Source organism: Salmo salar, chromosome 01, assembly GCF_965601325.2.
Source record: "Salmo salar chromosome 01, fSalSal1, whole genome shotgun sequence".
In the NCBI taxonomy this organism is placed as follows: Eukaryota; Metazoa; Chordata; class Actinopteri; order Salmoniformes; family Salmonidae; genus Salmo; species Salmo salar.
In genome coordinates, this window is record NC_138291.1 from 139,110,085 (window position 1) to 139,128,470 (window position 18,386).

The 18,386-nt window shown below is 39.5% G+C and overlaps 1 protein-coding gene across 1 annotated transcript; it reads left to right on the forward strand.

Moving 5' to 3' along the window:
- The first annotated feature begins 1,261 nt into the window (after positions 1 to 1,261).
- On the forward strand, positions 1,262 to 16,608 carry LOC106561955 (procathepsin L). The gene is made up of 8 exons (XM_045688694.2): positions 1,262 to 1,412; positions 3,139 to 3,277; positions 3,450 to 3,572; positions 5,620 to 5,769; positions 13,484 to 13,708; positions 13,992 to 14,157; positions 15,879 to 15,996; positions 16,235 to 16,608. The coding sequence occupies exons 2-8, from the start codon at positions 3,149 to 3,151 to the stop codon at positions 16,332 to 16,334; spliced, it is 1,011 nt and encodes a 336-aa protein (XP_045544650.1). The 5' UTR covers positions 1,262 to 1,412; positions 3,139 to 3,148; the 3' UTR covers positions 16,335 to 16,608.
- The last annotated feature ends 1,778 nt before the right edge of the window (positions 16,609 to 18,386 follow it).

Here is an 18,386-nt window from a genome sequence, read left to right on the forward strand (position 1 = left end):
ACCATTGTCTTAAATATATTTAATGGTCTCGTTGCAAAAGCTAAATTGTCGCAAGGGAACTTTTATTTATTTATTTTATTTCACCTTTATTTAACCCGGGTAGCAAAGAATAAAGCAAACACCACTGAAACTGAATTGGTGCTCGCTAGCTTTGCAAATTCAGCTATTGTTGGAAGCCAGCCAATATGAAACAAACTATTAAAATTACAAAAGGTTGCAGCATATGTTGTGTAAATGGTGAACTCATACAGCTGTCAACTCTTGTCATTTTAATCCGTTTCACATTTGCTAGCTACCTTTTAGATCGAAGCCCAAATAGAATGATAGAAGATGATAGAAGCCCATCTCCTACTGTAAATAACCTACACACTGTGTGTGTGTGTGTAGCCAGCCAGCCAGCCAGGTAGAAAAATGGCAGAAAAATAAAAGACGGACATCAGAGTTTTTTTCAATACACCAAAATGCATAGTAAGAACCCTAGTAGCCTAATATCTGAAAGACTAGTTGATAAAAATGTTCATAAGAAAGAAATGAAATTCTAATGGAAATGTTTCACAATGATGTCATTAGGCAGAGCAGGCAACAGATGGCACACAGACAGCAGAGTTGGGGACAGATATGCAGGGACAGACTGGCAGAGACAGGGAGTCTCAGGTAAGTTTGTTGAGTCTTTGTTTGGCAACATTATGAAAGGTTCTCAATTTTTTTGACTTGTAAAATAGGAACATAATTGGAAAATGCCATGGATACCCCCACTCTCATCTTAAACTGGTGACTGAACTAAGATTTGTTAAAGGCAATGGTATTGCTGTTGTGATTAGTTGTGTAGTTTTGGGTACCGGTAGTTAGGAGTACAGCAAACACCTTATTTCTTTGGTTCCTCAATATACATTTACCATATTACAATGTAGGCTATGTGTTACAGCACTACTTTTGGTGTCTCCCTCAGGAATTGCTCTTGAGAAAATTTCATGTAATTGTCCCCTCCAAAGTTGATATCAGATTTTCGCCCCTGGAGAGAACTGTTACAAAGTAACCGAATATGAAAGAATGTTAAGGGAAACTGATTCGACGTTACAATGTATAATTTTACCCTTTGTTTCCCAGTAATCTAATCAACTTCTAAAGGTGTTTTATCAAGTTCAGCTGAAGGATAAGACGGTCAGTTGGGCAGGAATCACATGCTGGGATATTTACTCGGGGCGGGACCTGAGATTTTTTAATTCCTATTTCATCCAATCCCAAGATACACTGTGTGATATCGAGGTCCTTTTAGCCAATCACAAGCCTCTCTTACTATCAGGACATATAGTATAGCTGGCTGTATAAAGTGTTGTGTTTAGTAGGCATGGTTTACACAACAACAACAACAACATATATCAACACACTGTTACTGCAAATTGACGGAAAAAGTAAGTATTGCGCTAGGTCTATAATGTTTGTACAGTGTTAGGGCGGTCCTCTTGGGTTATGGCCGTTTACCAGGGGTATTTGCTCTTCGATTGATACAACAATGCCTAACAGCATTAGGATACAGTTTCTGATGTTATTGCTGCCGGCTGTTACCAAACATTCCCTTGAATATCAACATTACGTTATAATTTGGAAAAGTATTACTTGATATAATTTTGAATAACGATAGTAACGTTCCATATGTTTTTTTTCCTTCAGTTGAATTTACTGTTGCGCTAGAATTTTAGAATATTGAGTTCTCACATACGAAATGTCTCCAGTGTTATCGTTGTTACGATATAGGGAAACAGTAAAAAATGTCAATGTACAAATGTGGCTAATATTTGGATGAGGTGTTACTTAATGACATTTTCAGCAACTTAAAAAGAGACCGTTTTGATTCCTCAATGTGTTATCACTGCTCTTAACCGTCAAAGTACAACCCAAATTCTATGGAGGAAAAAAACATTAGATTTTTGGATTAATTTTCATCTAAATGTGTTTACACTGCGCTTTCAACCATTAAACAAACATAAAAATAAACAATTTAATTACTGTGCTTCATCTAATAGCACAACCACATGACCTTAATTGCTGTTGAGATTTCATTAACTACGTAACTTAGTGCCAGTGATCAATGCCATTTTGAGAATGTGTAGGTTATTATAGCAATTGTGAATATCTCCAGATGTACGACCTTGGCACGCTATCTTGAATGCATGATTCATTTCTTCGGTGCTGTCACCTTTTTTGCACTGTTGGTTAGAGCCTGTAAGTAAGCGTTTCACTGGAAAGTATACACCTTTTGTTTTCGGCGCACGTGACAAACTTCGATATGCTTTGGAAATAAGGCATTTTATAGTGACTAATCTCGAATGTGGCACTGGATGTGTTTAGTTGAACACATTGTTTCATTTTAGTGGAATAAATAATATTACAATAGTTTAAGAGCCATAATTTTAGGCTATTTACTGTATTGCACAAATATAAATGTTTAGTTGTCAATGCAACCAATTATTAACATTTTAAGGATTTGTTTATTTTGTGCCACTGATTTAGTCTGGCGTTACTTTTAGCTTGTCTACATATTAATGATGTTTGATTCACAGCTCCAGCTCAACCAAAAGTTAAAGAATAGGTCTGAAGTTGGATTTAGTCCTATCCTTTAACTTGGATATTTGTTGAGGGAGATGTCAATCCAACACATTACTTAATTTAAGATTACTTTTGAAATCAACCGAAGCTTGAAACTAGGTGTATGTCTATTTTTAGTTGACCCCTGGGTTGACTTGTAACAATAGCTGCTGATGCCTTCACAAATCCTATATATGCCTGAATAGTGTCATTGACATGTAGAGTATGGTGACATTTCATTGTTTCTGTTAAACCTATCCTTTGGAATGACTCTGCTAGCAACAGTGAATCTGAAGTTAAGAGACTTCTCACTGTACCACATTGGTAGTAGTCAGTGACATAACAAAGCTAAGCAGGGCTTGGTTAAAACCCTGGGTGGGAGACCAAATGTATAGCTGTAGCTCAACTCTTCAGTAGTAGGTGCTGCCCAGCCTGTTTTTTTTTTCTGGTAGTGGCTATAACGTTGAAGCTCTATTGTTTCAACATTTTATAACGTATAGATTCTTTACACTGAATACAAAGCTGACTGATGGCTCTGCTCTCTCCCTTCAGTTGTTTGACCATGACGTCGCTCTACTTGGCAGTGTTGGTGCTCTGTATGAGTGCTGTGTATGCGGCCCATATGTTTGACTCTCAGTTAGAGGGCCACTGGCACTTGTGGAAGAACTGGCACAGCAAGAACTACCATGAGGTGGGTGTTTAAGCACAAGTAGGGGAGAACATCCTCATAGGAACCCCTCAGTAGCTCCCAACGAGTGGCTCTAATTTGTGCACTTGTATACATGTAGCTGTAAATTACAATTAACTCCGTATAACATTATTGCATGGATTGTGTATTTTCTGACTTTCACTCATTGTGACAGAGGGAGGAGGGCTGGAGGAGGATCGTTTGGGAAAAGAACCTGAAGAAGATTGAGATGCACAACCTGGACCACTCTATGGGAAAACACTCCTACCTTCTGGGCATGAACCACTTCGGTGACATGGTATGAAGATCTACCTTGTTGAGCAGTGCTTGACTTAGACTAAATGGGCACCGGTACTCATTCTGAGTGCCAGTACTGTTTATATTAAGGTGCAGGAAATCCGCAGTACTTTGAGCTAATATTCTGAGGTGCAGGAATTCAAGCCAATATCAATTCTGGTGAGCTCCTGCACAAGTCAAGCTCCATTGCTGAGACATTTTAATGGTGGTGCAGGAGGTACATTTCAGAAGTCTTGTCCCATGCTGAATCTTTTTTACCTTGTCAGCTCAGGGATTCGATCTAGCAACCTTTCGGTTACTGGCCCAACACTAACCGCTAGGCTACCTGCCGCCCCTGCATTGGCTACAGCACCTACAGTATGAAGTACTTCACAGGCACTTTGAAAACCGACACAGGTGTCAGCGTTGACAACTAAAGCAGGAATGTATTCACTCACAGGTTAGGTTTCTTCCACTATCAGGTTCTGAAGGAACAGTGATCCTGAGAAGGGAACAGAAGTGTTCACTTTTTAACCTGTTATGGCTAGGGGGCAGTATTTTCACGGCTGGATAAAAAACGTACCCGATTTTAATCTGATTATTAGTCCTGCCCAGAAACTAGAATATGCATATAATTATTAACTTTGGATAGAAAACACTCCAAAGTTTCTAAAACTGTTTGAATGGTGTCTGTGAGTATAACAGAACTCATTTGGCAGGCCAAAACGTGAGAAGATACTGTACAGGAAGTACCCTGTCTGACCATTTCTTGAACTTCTTTGCCATCTCTATCATTACAAAGGATCTCTGCTCTAACGTGACACTTCCTACGTCTTCCATAGGCTCTCAGAGCCCGGGAAAAACCTGAATGTCGTCATTCCAGCCCCAGGCTGAAACACATTATCGCCTTTCTCAAGTGGCCGATCAAGGGACTGTGGGCTTAGGCGCGTGCACTGGCTGCCCCCGTCTTTGTTTTTTCCCCTTGACATGCTTCGAAGTACGGTAATGGAATATTTAAAAAAAATAAATAAAATGTCACGAAATGCGCCATGCGCACGACCCTGATTTACCATTTTGGATAGTTTCTGGAACGCACGAACAAAACGCCGCTATTCGGATATAACGATGGATTATTTTGGACCAAACCAACATTTGTTATTGAAGTAGCAGTCCTGGGAGTGCATTCTGACGAAGACAACAAAAGGTAATCAAACTTTTGTAATAGTAAATCTGATTTTGGTGAAGGCTAAACTTGCCGGGTGTCTAAATAGCTAGCCCGTGATGGCTGGGCTATGTACTTAGAATATTGCAAAATGTGCTTTCACCAAAAAGCTATTTTAAAATCGGACATATCGAGTGCATAGAGGAGTTCTGTATCTATAATTCTTAAAATAATTGTTATGCTTTTTGTGAACGTTTATCGTGAGTAATTTAGTAAATTCCCCGGAAGTTTGCTAGTATGTAAGTATGCTAGTTCTGAACGTCACAGGCTAATGTAAAAAGCAGTTTTTTGATATAAATATGAACTTGATTGAACAAAACATGCATGTATTGTATAACAACATAATGTCCTAGGTGTGTCATCTGATGAAGATCATCAAAGGTTAGTGCTGCATTTAGCTGTCTTCTGGGTGTTTGTGACATTATATGCTAGCTTGAAAAATGGGTGTCTGATTATTTCTGGCTGGGTACTCTGCTGACATAATGTAATGTTTTGCTTTCGCTGTAAAGCATTTTTGAAATCAGACAGTGTGGTTAGATTAACGAGAGTCTTGTCTTTAAAATGCTGTGAAATAGTCATATGTTTGAAAAATTGAAGTAATAGGATTTTAGAGGAATTTGTATTTCGCGCCACGCCCATCATTGGATATTGGAGCAGGTGTTCCGCTAGCGGAACATCTAGATGTAAGAGGTTAACAACGCACCATGTTTCTCATTCAATGATAACTTTTTAAAAAACCGTTCTAAGACATTAAACCTACATGTTAGTCAGATAGTAAGTTATTAAACACATCTGGCCAGGGAGACACTACATTTCAACACGTTTTTCTGGATTTCTTCCTCCCTAGACCAATGAAGAGTTCAGGCAGCTGAACGGCTACAAGCAGACGACTGAGAGGAAGTACAATGGCTCTCCGTTCATGGAACCCAGTTACCTGCAGGCCCCTAAAGCTGTGGACTGGAGAGAGAAGGGCTATGTCACTCCCATCAAGGACCAGGTGAGACCTGACTCACTCATGAGTCATGACTCATATCCACACACACTGCTGTGTCACATAATGCAGACTTTCCTGATTTCTTGCATCCAGGGAAATGTCTGGCTTGTTTGCATGCTTACCTATGACATGCCTTTAACCTGTTGGGGCTAGGGGGCAGCATTTGCACGTCTGGATAAAAAAATGTACCCGACTTAATCTGGTTACTAATCCTACCCAGTAACTAGAATATGCATATACTTATTATATATGGATAGAAAACACTCTAAAGTTTCTAAAACTGTTTGAATGGTGTCTGTGAGTATAACAGAACTCATTTGGCAGGCAAAACCCTGAGACATTTTCTGACAGGAAGTGGATACCTGATGTGTTGTATTGACTTTAAACCTATCCCATTGAAAAACACAGGGGCTGAGGAATATTTTGGCACTTCCTATTGCTTCCACTAGATGTCACCAGCCTTTACAAAGTGTTTTGAGTCTTCTGGAGGGAGATCTGACCGAACAAGAGCCATGGAACGATGATGGCCCATTAGACACCTGGCGCGCGAGTTCATGTTGGGTACCCTCGTTCCAATACGTTATAAAAGAGTATGCATTCGTCCACCTTGAATATTATTCATGTTCTGGTTAAAAAAGGCCCTAATTATTTATGCTATACAACGTTTGACATGTTTGAACGAACGTAAATATATTTTTTCCCCTCGTTCATGAAGTGAAGTCCGGCGGGCTTAGATCATGTGCTAACAAGACGGAGATTTTTGGACATAAATGATGAGCTTTTTTGAACAAAACTACATTCGTTATGGACCTGTGATACCTGGAAGTGACATCTGATGAAGAGAATCAAAGGTAATGGATTATTTACATAGTATTTTCGATTTTAGATCTCCCCAACATGACGTCTAGTCTGTATCGCAACGCGTATTTTTCTGGGCGCAGTGCTCAGATTATTGCAAAGTGTGATTTCCCAGTAAGGTTATTTTTAAATCTGGCAAGTTGATTGCGTTCAAGAGATGTAAATCTATAATTCTTTAAATGACAATATAATATTTTACCAATGTTTTCTAATTTTAATTATTTAATTTGTGGCGCTGACTTGACTGCCGGTTATTGGAGGGAAACGATTTCCTCAACATCAATGCCATAGTAAAACGCTGTTTTTGGATATAAATATGAACTTGATAGAACTAAAAATGCATGCATTGTCTAACATAATGTCCTAGGAGTGTCATCTGATGGAGATTGTAAAAGGTTAGTGCATCATTTTAGCTGGTTTTATGGTTTTGGTGACCCTGTCTTTGAATTGACAAAACATTACACACAACTCTTGTAAATGTACTGTCCTAACATACTCTAAATTTATGCTTTCGCCGTAAAACCTTTTTGAAATCGTAAAACGTGGTTAGATTAAGGAGATGTTTATCTTTCAAAGGGTGTAAAATAGTTGTGTGTTTGAAAAATTTGAATTTTGACATTTATTTGGATTCAAATTTGCCGCTCTTGAAATGCACCTGCTGTTGATGGAGGTTAATTTAGTGTGGCAAATTGTGTATGCAAGTGGTTTATTACATAGATAATACTAGAGGTTTGCCGACGTAATTACGGCCCATTTCAAATTTTCATAACGGAAATCGATATTTTTGGACGGCTTTTTAAAAAAAAAATTTTACTTTACACCTTTATTTAACTAGGCAAGTCGGTTAAGAACATTCTCATTTTCAATGAAGGCCTAGGAACGGTGGGTTAACTGCCTTGTTCAGGGGCAGAACCTTGCAACCTTACGGTTAACTAGTCCAACGCTCTAACCACCTGCTTTACATTGCACTCCACGAGGAGCCTGCCTGTTACGTAAATGCAGTAAGAAGCCAAGGTAAGTTGCTAGCTAGCTTTAAACTTATCTTATGAAAATCAATCATAATCACTAGTTAACTACACATGGTTGATATTACTAGTTCATCTAGCCTGTCCTGTGTTGCATATAATCGCTTAGGTACACATTGCTCTAACGTGTACCTAACCATGAACATCAAACATCAGCCTTTCTTAAAATCAATACACAAGTATATAATTTAACCTCTTACATCTAGACGTTCCGCTAGCGGAACACCTGCTCCAATATCCAATGATGGGCGTGGCGCGAATTACAAATTCCTCAAATACAAAAACTTCAATTTTTCAAACATATGACTATTTCACAGCATTTTAAAGACAAGACTCTCGTTAATCTAACCACACTGTCCGATTTCAAAAAGGCTTTACAACGAAAGCAAAACATTAGATTATGTCAGCAGAGTACCAAGCCAGAAATAATCAGACACCCATTTTTCAAGCTAGCATATAATTTCACAAAAACCCAGAAGACAGCTAAATGCAGCACTAACCTTTGATCTTCATCAGATGACAACCCTAGGACATTATGTTATACAATACATGCATGTTTTGTTCAATCAAGTTCATATTTATATCAAAAAACAGCTTTTTACATTAGCATGTGACGTTCAGAACTAGCATACCCCCCCGCAAACTTCCGGGGAATTTACTAAATTACTCACAATAAACGTTCACAAAAAGCATAACAATTATTTTAAGAATTATAGATACAGAACTCCTCTATGCACTCGATATGTCCGATTTTAAAATAGCTTTTTGGTGAAAGCACATTTTTCAATATTCTAAGTACATAGCCCAGGCATCACGGGCTAGCTATTTAGACACCCGGCAAGTTTAGCACTCACCAAAATCAGATTTACTATTATAAAAGATTGATTACCTTTTGTTGTCTTCGTCAGAATGCACTCCCAGGACTGCTACTTCAATAACAAATGTTGGTTTGGTCCAAAATAATCCATCGTTATATCCGAATAGCGCCGTTTTGTTCGTGCGTCCCAGACACTATCTGAAATGGTAAATCAGGGTCGCGCGCATGGCGCAATTCGTGACAAAAAAAATCTAAATATTCCATTACCGTACTTCGAAGCATGTCAACCGCTGTTTAAAATCCATTTTTATGCAATTTTTCTTGTAAAAAAGCAATAATATTCCGACCGGGAATCTCCTTTTTAGCTAAACAGAGGAAAGTAAACGAAGCTTTCGGTCGACACGGGCACGAGCCTGAGTCTCACAGTACTGTAACCAGCCACTATCCAAACGCGCTACTTTTTTTCAGCCAGAGCCTGCAAAGCCACGATTCAGCTTTTTACCGCCTTCTGAGACCCTATGGCAGCCGTAGGAAGTGTCACGGGACAGCTAAGATCCTCACTCTTCAATAAACAGAGACAAGAAGAACGACACCTTGTCTGCCAAATGAGTTCTGTTATACTCAGACACCATTCAAACAGTTTTAGAAACTTTAGGGTGGTTTCTATCCATATGTAATAAGTATATGCATATTCTAGTTACTGGGTAGGAGTGGTAACCAGATTAAATCGGGTACGTTTTTTATCCAGCCGTGAAAATACTGCCCCCTAGCCATAACAGGTTAAACCTGCATATTTAGTTAATATTGCCTGCTAACATGAATTTATTTTAACTAGGGAAAATGTGTCACTTCTCTTGCAACAGAGTCAGGGTAAATGCAGCAGTTTGGGCCGCCTGGCTCGTTGCGAACTCTGAAGACTATTTCTTCCTAACAAAGACAGCGGACTTCACCAAACGGGGGATGATTTAACCTGTTTAGGATAGGGGGCAGTATTTTCACGGCCGGATAAAAAACGTACTCGATTTAATCTGGTTATTACTCCTGCCCAAAAACTAGAATATGCTTTTAATTGTTTGCTTTGGATAGAAAACACCCGAAAGTTTTTAAAACTGTTTGAATGGTGTCTGTGAGTATAACAGAACTCATATGGCAGGCCAAAACCTGAGAAGATTCCATACAGGAAGTGCCCTCTCTGACCATTTCTTGGCCTTCTATAGCCTCTTTATCGAAAATGGAGGATCTCTGCTGTAACGTGACATTTTCTAAGGCTCCCATAGGCTCTCAGAAGGCGCCAGAACCGGGAATGATGACTCTGCAGTCCCTGGGCGAAAAACAGTAGGGCTTTTGGAAAGTGGTCATTCTGAGAACAATGACATGGGGCCGCACATGCATGTGAAGACTCCATTTTCTATTTTCAGTGTTTGAACGAAAACAAGGTCTCCCGGTTGGAATATTATCGCTATTTTACGAGAAAAAGCGCATAAAAATGTATTTTAACCTGTTGAGGGTAGGGGGCAGTATTGACATGGCTGGATAAAAAACGTACCCGATTTAATCTGGTTACTACTCCTGCCCAGTAACTAGAATATGCATATAATTATTGGCTTTGGATAGAAAACACTCGAAAGTTTCTAAAACTGTTTGAATGGTGTCTGTGTATAACAGAACTCAAATGGCAGGTCAACCTGAGAGATTCCTTTACAGGAAGTGGCCTGTCTGACCATTTATTGTCTTTCTTTGATATCTTTCCAAAACTTCCCGGATCTCTGCGGTAACGTGACACTTCCCACGGCTCCAATAGGCTCTCAGAGCCCGGGAAAAACCTGAATGTCGTCATTCCAGCCCCAGGCTGAAACGCATTATCGCCTTTCTCAAGTGGCCGATCAAGGGACAGTGGGCTTAGGCGCGTGCACTGGCCGCCCCCGTCTTTGTGTTTTTTCCTCTGTTTACCGAAAAGGAGATTCCCGGTCGGAATATTATCGCATTTTTACGAGAAATTGCATAAAAATTGATTTTAAACAGCGGTTGACATGCTTCGAAGTACGGTAATGGAATATTTAGACATTTTTTTGTCACGAATTGCGCCATGCTCGTAACCCTGATTTACCCTTTAGGATAGTGTCTGGAACGCACAAACAAAACGCCGCTATTTGGATATAACGATGGATTATTTGGGACCAAACCAACATTTGTTATTGAAGTAGAAGTCCTGGGAGTGTATTCTGACGAAGACGACAAAGGTAATAACATTTTTGTTATAGTAAATCTGATTTTGGTGAAGGCTAAACTTGCCGGGTGTCTAAATAGCTAGCCCGTGATGACTGGGCTATGTACTTAGAATATTGCAAAATGTGCTTTCACCAAAAAGCTATTTTAAAATCGGACATATCGAGTGCATAGAGGAGTTCTGTATCTATAATTCTTAAAATAATTGTTATGCTTTTTGTGAACGTTTATCGTGAGTAAATTGTTAGTAAATTCCCCGGAAGTTTGCGGGGTGTATGCTAGTTCTGAACGTCACATGCTAATGTAAAAAGCTGTTTTTTGATATAAATATGAACTTGATTGAACAGACATGCATGTATTGTATAACATAATGTCCTAGGGTTGTCATCTGATGAAGATCATCAAAGGTTAGTGCTGCATTTAGCTGTCTTCTGGGTTTTTGTGACATTATATGCTAGCTTGAAAAATGGGTGTCTGATTATTTCTGGCTGGGTACTCTGCTGACATAATCTAATGTTTTGCTTTCGCTGTAAAGCCTTTTTGAAATCGGACAGTGTGGTTAGATTAGAGTCTTGTCTTTAAATAGCTGTAAAATAGTCATATGTTTGAGAAATTGAAGTAATAGGATTTTTAAGGTATTTGAAAATCGCGCCACTGGATTACACTGGCTGTTGCTTAGGTGGGACGAATTCGTCCCGCCTAGCCCAGAGGTTAAACAGCGTTTGACATGCTTCGAAGTACGGTAATGGAGTATTTTGACATTTTGTGTCACGATATGCGCTGGCGCGTCACCCTTCGGATAGTGTCTTGAACGCAAGAACAAAACGCAGCTATTTGGAACCAAAACAACATTGGATGTTTAAGTAGAAGTCCTGGTAGTGCATTCTGACGAAGAACAGCAAAGGTAATCCAATTTTTCTTATAGTAAATCTGAGTTTGGTGAGTGCCAAACTTGGTGGGTGTCAAAATAGCTAGCCATGATGGCCGGGCTATCTACTCAGAATATTGCAAAATGTGCTTTCACCGAAAAGCTATTTTAAAATCGGACACCGCGATTGCATAAAGGAGTTCTGTATCTATAATTCTTAAAATAATTGTTATGTTTTTTGTGTACGTTTATCATGAGTAATTTAGTAAATTCACCGGATGTTTTCGGTGGGTAGCATGTGACGTTCAGAACTAGCATAATGTAAAAAGCTGTTTTTTTTATATAAATATGAACTTGATTGAACAAAACATGCATGTATTGTATAACATAATGTCCTAGGTGTGTCATCTGATGAAGATCATCAAAGGTTAGTGCTGCATTTAGCTGTGGTTTTGGTTTTTGTGACATTATATGCTAGCTTGAAAAATGGGTGTGATTATTTCTGGCTGGGTACTCTCCTGACATAATCTAATGTTTTGCTTTCGTTGTAAAGCCTTTTTGAAATCGGACAATGTGGTTAGATAAAGGAGAGTCTTATCATTCAAATGGTGTAAAATAGTCATATGTTTGAAAATGGAAGTTTTGGGATTTGAGGAGTTTGTAATTCGCGCCACGCTCTATCATTGGATATTGGCAAGGCGTTCCGCTAGCGGCACATCTAGATGTAAGAGGTTAACAAAAGCACAATCGTTGCACGACTGTACCTAACCATAAACATCAATGCCTTTCTTAAAATCAATACACAGAAGTATATATTTTTAAACTGGCATATTCAGCTAAAATAAATCTATGTTAGCAGGCAATATTAACCAGGTGAAATTGTCACTTCTCTTGCGTTCATTGCATGCAGAGTCAGGGTAAATGCAACAGTTTGGGCCGCCTGGCTCGTTGCGAAATAATTTGCCAGAATTTTACGTAATTATGACATAACATTGAAAGTTGTGCAATGTGACAGGAATATTTAGACTTAGGGATGCCACCCGTTAGATAAAATACAGAACGGTTCTGTATTTCACTGAAAGGAAAAACATTTTGTTTTCGAGATGTTAGTTTGCAGATTCGACCATATTAATGACCTAAGGCTCTTAATTATAATAAATACAGAAATAAGTCTTTGATAGAGCAGTCTGACTGAGCGGTGGTAGGCAGCATAAGGCTCGAAAGTATTCATTCAAACAGCACTTTCGTGCTCTGAGACTTGGAGTAGTTGTTCCCCTTGCTCTACATGGGTAACGCTGCTTCAAGGGTGGCTGTTGTCGATGTGTTCCTGGTTCGAGCCCGGGTAGGAGCGAGGAGGGGGACGGAAGCTATACTGTTACACTGGCAATACTAAAGTGCATATAAGAACGTCCAATAGGCAAAGGTATATGAAATACAAATCGTAGAGAGAGAGTCCTATAATAACTACAACCTAAAACTTCTTACCTGGGAATATTGACGACTCATGTTAAAAGGAACCACCAGCTTTCATATGTTCTCATGTTCTGTGCAAGGAACTTAAAACATTAGCTTTCTTACATGGCACATATTGCACTTTTACTTCTCCAACACTTTGTTTTTGCATTATTTAAACCAAATTGAACATGTTTCATTATTTATTTGAGGCTAAATTGATTTGATTGTATTAAGTTAAAATAAGTGTTCATTCAGTATTGTTGTAATTGTCATTATTATAAAGATATATTTTTTTAAATCGTCCAGTTAATCGGTATCGGCTTTTTTTGGTCCTCCAATCGGTATCAGCGTTGAAAAATCATAATCGGTAGACCTCTAGTTATTACTTACATACACTGGTTTAATATGCACATGTCAGTGTGTTCTGACATGAAAAAGTAACAAGATGTTTAACAATCTTTCCCCCAGGGCTCATGTGGGTCTTGCTGGGCGTTCAGTTCCACCGGGGCCATAGAGGGCCAGGAATTCAGGAAGACTGGCAATCTGGTGTCTCTGAGTGAACAGAACCTGATGGACTGCTCCAGACCCCAGGGCAACGAGGGCTGTAATGGAGGTCTCATGGACCGGGCGTTCCAGTATGTACAGGACAACGGTGGCCTGGACACAGAGGCGTCCTACCCTTATGTGGGCAAGGTAAGGCCCTGTGTTCTATTAGTCTGAATTAAAAAATAATAGCATATGGAGATGCATTTATTAAAAGTAAGGCCCTGTTCTTTTAGCCTGGTCCCAGATAATGCAGTTTGCTGTAGCACTAACACCTATGGTTGTTATTTTGGAATGACTTTCAACTTAAATATAAATTACATTTTCCACTTCATTACAGTGGGATTTCAGTCTCCAAGGATGACTGACTTGCTTGAATAATTGGAGTATGTTTTTTACTAATCATGGCCGTTGGTCTTATCTGGTTACTCAGGATGATCTTTGCCACTACCGACCAGAGTTCAGTGCTGTCAATGAAACCGGCTTCGTGGACATCCCCAGTGGCAAGGAGCACGCTCTGATGAGTGCTGTGGCGTCTGTCGGCCCCGTCTCTGTCGCCATCGATGGCAGCCACGAATCCTTCCAGTTCTACCAGTCTGGTGAGTAGCAATTAGCGGTGCAACTTAAAACCTCTTACATCTAGACGTTCCGCTAGCGGAACACCTGCTCCAATATCCAATGATGGGCGTGGCGTGAAATACAAAGTCCTCAAATCCAAAAACTTCAATTTTTCAAACATATGACTATTTTACACCATTTTAAAGACAAGACTCTCCTTTATCTAACCACACTGTCCGCTTTCAAAAAGGCTTTACAGCGAAAGCAAAACATTAGATTATGTCAGCAGAGTACCCAGCCAGAAATAATCAGACACCCATTTTTTCAAGCTAGCATATAATGTCACAAAAAACAAAACCACAGCTAAATGCAGCACTAACCTTTGATCTTCATCAGATGACACTCCTAGGACATTATGTTATACAATACATGCATGTTTTGTTCAGTCAAGTTCATATTTATATCAAAAAACAGCTTTTTACATTAGCATGTGACGTTCAGAACTAGCATTCCCACCGAACACTTCCGGTGAATTTACTAAATTACTCACGATAAACGTTCACAAAAAACATAAATTATTTTAAGAATTATAGATACAGAACTCCTTTATGCAATCGCTATGTCCAATTTTAAAATGGCTTTTCGGTGAAAGCACATTTTGCAATATTCTGAGTAGATAGCTCGCCATCACGGGCTAGCTATTTTGACACCCACCAAGTTTGGCACTCACCAAACTCAGATTTACTATAAGAAAAATTGGATTACCTTTGCTGTTCTTCGTCAGAATGCACTCCCGGGACTTCTACTTCAATAACAAATGTTGGTTTGGTTCCAAATAATCCATAGTTCTATCCAAATAGCGGCGTTTTGTTGTGCGTTCAAGACACTATCCGTAGGGTGACGCGCCCGACGCATTTCGTGACAAAAAATTTCAAAATATTCCATTACCGTACTTCAAAGCATGTCAAACGCTGTTTAAAATCAATTTTTATGTGATTTTTCTCGTAAAAAAGCGATAATATTCCGACCGGGAGTTGTTGTTTTCGTTCAAAGACTGAAACTAAAAACATGGAGTCTCCTCGTGCACCCAGTCTCATTGTTCTCAGATCAACCACTATCCAAATGCGCTACTGTTTTTCAGCCATGGCCTGCAAAGGCATCATTCAATGTTTTGCTGCCTTCTGAGAGCCTATGGGAGCTGTAGGAAGTGTCACGTTACAGCAGAGATCCTCAGTTTTCAATAAAGAGCGAGACCATTCCTTGGCCTTCTACAGAGGGCACTTCCTGTAAGGAATCTTCTCAGGTTTTGGCCTGCCAAAAGAGTTCTGTTATACTCAGACACCATTCAAACAGTTTTAGAAACTTTGGAGTGTTTTCTATCCAAAGCTAATAATTATATGCATATTCTAGTTTCTGGGCAGGAGTAATAATCAGATTAAATCGGGTACGTTTTTTATCCGGCCGTGAAAATACTGCCCCCTATCCATAACAGGTTAAACTATGTGTTAGAATATTTGCAAGGATTGGATTCCCTACCTCCTATTTTTGGGTAGCAGTGATTTGTTCTGGTCTGTCCTTTTCACACTGTAGCTAAGATTTACAAATGGTATCATCTTTGAAGTAAATTTGTTACCAATATTTCAATTTTTCCCTCTAGTAAATAGCTACCTAACTACCTTTAGCTTTGAGATCAGGTGGTTTTACATACTGAGGTAAACCCAGCATCTTAGCCCACTAATTTAACTATGTCCTCTCCCTGTAGGCATCTATTATGAGAAGGAGTGCAGCAGTGAGCAGCTCGACCATGGTGTTCTGGTGGTGGGATACGGTTTCGAAGGAGAGGATGTAGATGGCAAGAAATTCTGGATTGTCAAGAACAGGTACAGTACATAGTATCTTCCTAGGATGATTGTTGTTTGTTACGTCACCACTACGGGATTGGTTAATTTCCTCATCGGGTAATATGCCTCTCTACATTACCATTGCCTTTATTTGAATACGGTGTTGGTCTTGTCCTGATACTATGGTCTAAGTCATATATTTCTCTAAAGCAGCAGTAAATCTCTATAATTTCCTACTAATTAGGACTGGGACTAACATGTTTTGTCTTTTCCTCAGCTGGAGCGAGAAGTGGGGAGACAAAGGCTACGTCTACATTGCCAAAGACAAGATGAACCACTGTGGCATCGCCACGGCAGCCAGCTACCCACTGGTCTAGTGTTCTAGTACACTAGACCTTAGTTTTAGGAATGTTTGAAAGTTCTGGCTAAAGGGTCAGGATTACAGTGCTGCCTTAACTAAATCTGTGAAAGGTGCATGAGAACCTGCTGCTTGGGTTTTAAAGAAACACATTTAGGGAATTTATTTTATACTTTATTTTGTGTGTCTGCCTGTTGTGTCAAGTGAATGTTACAGGTGTGACCTGTGTATATTCCTAGTTCTGCTTTTACACCTGTTTTGTACATATGAACAAAATAAACTTTTTAAATTGCTTTGTCGTCCTAATCGACTAGATTCTCTTATGATGTAGTGCTAATTTTTCAATGTTGGCACTCTGTAGCAGCTATTATGACCGTCAATGAAGGATGACTCTCAAACACAAACATGTCATGTGGAAGCTAGGTGAATTTCAACAGCACTAGGCTGTTCAAAACAAATCTCCCCTGCATCCCACTTCCCTGTAACATGGCACTCCTGCTTGAGACTCTTGAACTATTTATTTTGTTATACTATTTATGTTATTTTTTAATTTTTTTGGGATGGTACACTTAAGTGCTTGTTTATTTTTCACAAAATGAAATTGAGCGACCAGTGAATTTTGGCCACCAGGAAGTGACAGGTCATCTTGACCCAATAGCCACTACATAACGCAGCCAAAACCGCTTCCCCATTTTTGACAGATGCCATTCCGGCAGGCGACATCATTAGACTAATCACAACACTGGCAGGTCAGGAATTTTGATTTATTCTGCTATTACTGCAGATATTATGGACCTTCTCAGAAAATTGGCAAAAATTCTAAAGATTCTGTGTAGCACCTTTAAAGGTTGTGGGGTTTGATGCACAGTAGTGAATGAGAACTGATGCCTCTACTAGGCATTAAGATGGATTTTGGGTGGGGGGGGGTGAGACCCTATCCAGTGGGTGTACTTGTACATCAAGCTGCTTCACCCTACAGAAACAAGATGGGCTCTTGCCCCTAATTGGCAGTTCTGGCTCAGACAAGCCTTACAAAGGCTTTTATGCCTGGGCCTTATGGGTAAAAGCTTACACAGATTGGTATAAGATTTGTTTTCACTTTGAGAATATTGACCATCTTTCAATAGCCTACAAGTTTTTAATCTTTTGTATACAAAGTGGCAAGCCAACCAAATCGTTTCTTTACGTTTGACCAAAACATGCTTTGAGGCAGATTGTATTTTTAAACATTGTCACACCCATTGTATTAACTATATTGTCCTTAAGACCGCTACACCATCTTTTACTATGTTTTCTACAAGCCTTCCAGAGGCCATGAGTAATGGCTAAACCTTGTTAAAGGCCAAGTGCAGTCAAAATTCAGTATAAAATCCTTTCAGCTGTTATTTCCCCAATGGCTGCTGGTTGAAAATACAATCAACACAGGATGTTTTAATCAGCATGTTTTGCATGAGTTGTAGTATCAGTTAACAGACCAGTTCCAAACCTCTTCCAGTAACGGCTCGTTTTCAGGTTAGAATACATATTCCTCCCCATTAGGTCCTTCATCTCTGGTGGATTGAGCTACTCTTTGGTGCCCTTCCCCTCGACACTCAGACCACTCCAAGATAGTCCTAGCGACAAATAGGTTTTTGCTAAAAACTGTTTCTCTATGACCACTTTAATGGAAACCATTACAGTAAGGCTGTAATACACTGCTCAAAAAAATAAAGGGAACACTTAAACAACACAATGTAACTACAAGTAAATCAAACTGTCCACTTAGGAAGCAACACTGATTGATAATAAATTTCACATGCTGATGTGCAAATGGAATAGACAACAGGTGGAAATTATAGGCAATTAGCAAGACACCCCCAATAAAGGAGTGGTTCTTCAGGTGGGGACCACAGACCACTTCTCAGTTCCTATGCCTCCTGGCTGATGTTTTGGTCACTTTTGAATGCTGGCGGTGCTTTCACTCTAGTGGTAGCATGAGACGGAGTCTATAACCCTAACAAGGGGCTCAGGTAGTGCAGCTCATCCAGGATGGCACATCAATGTGAGCTGTGGCAAGAAGGTTTGCTGTGTC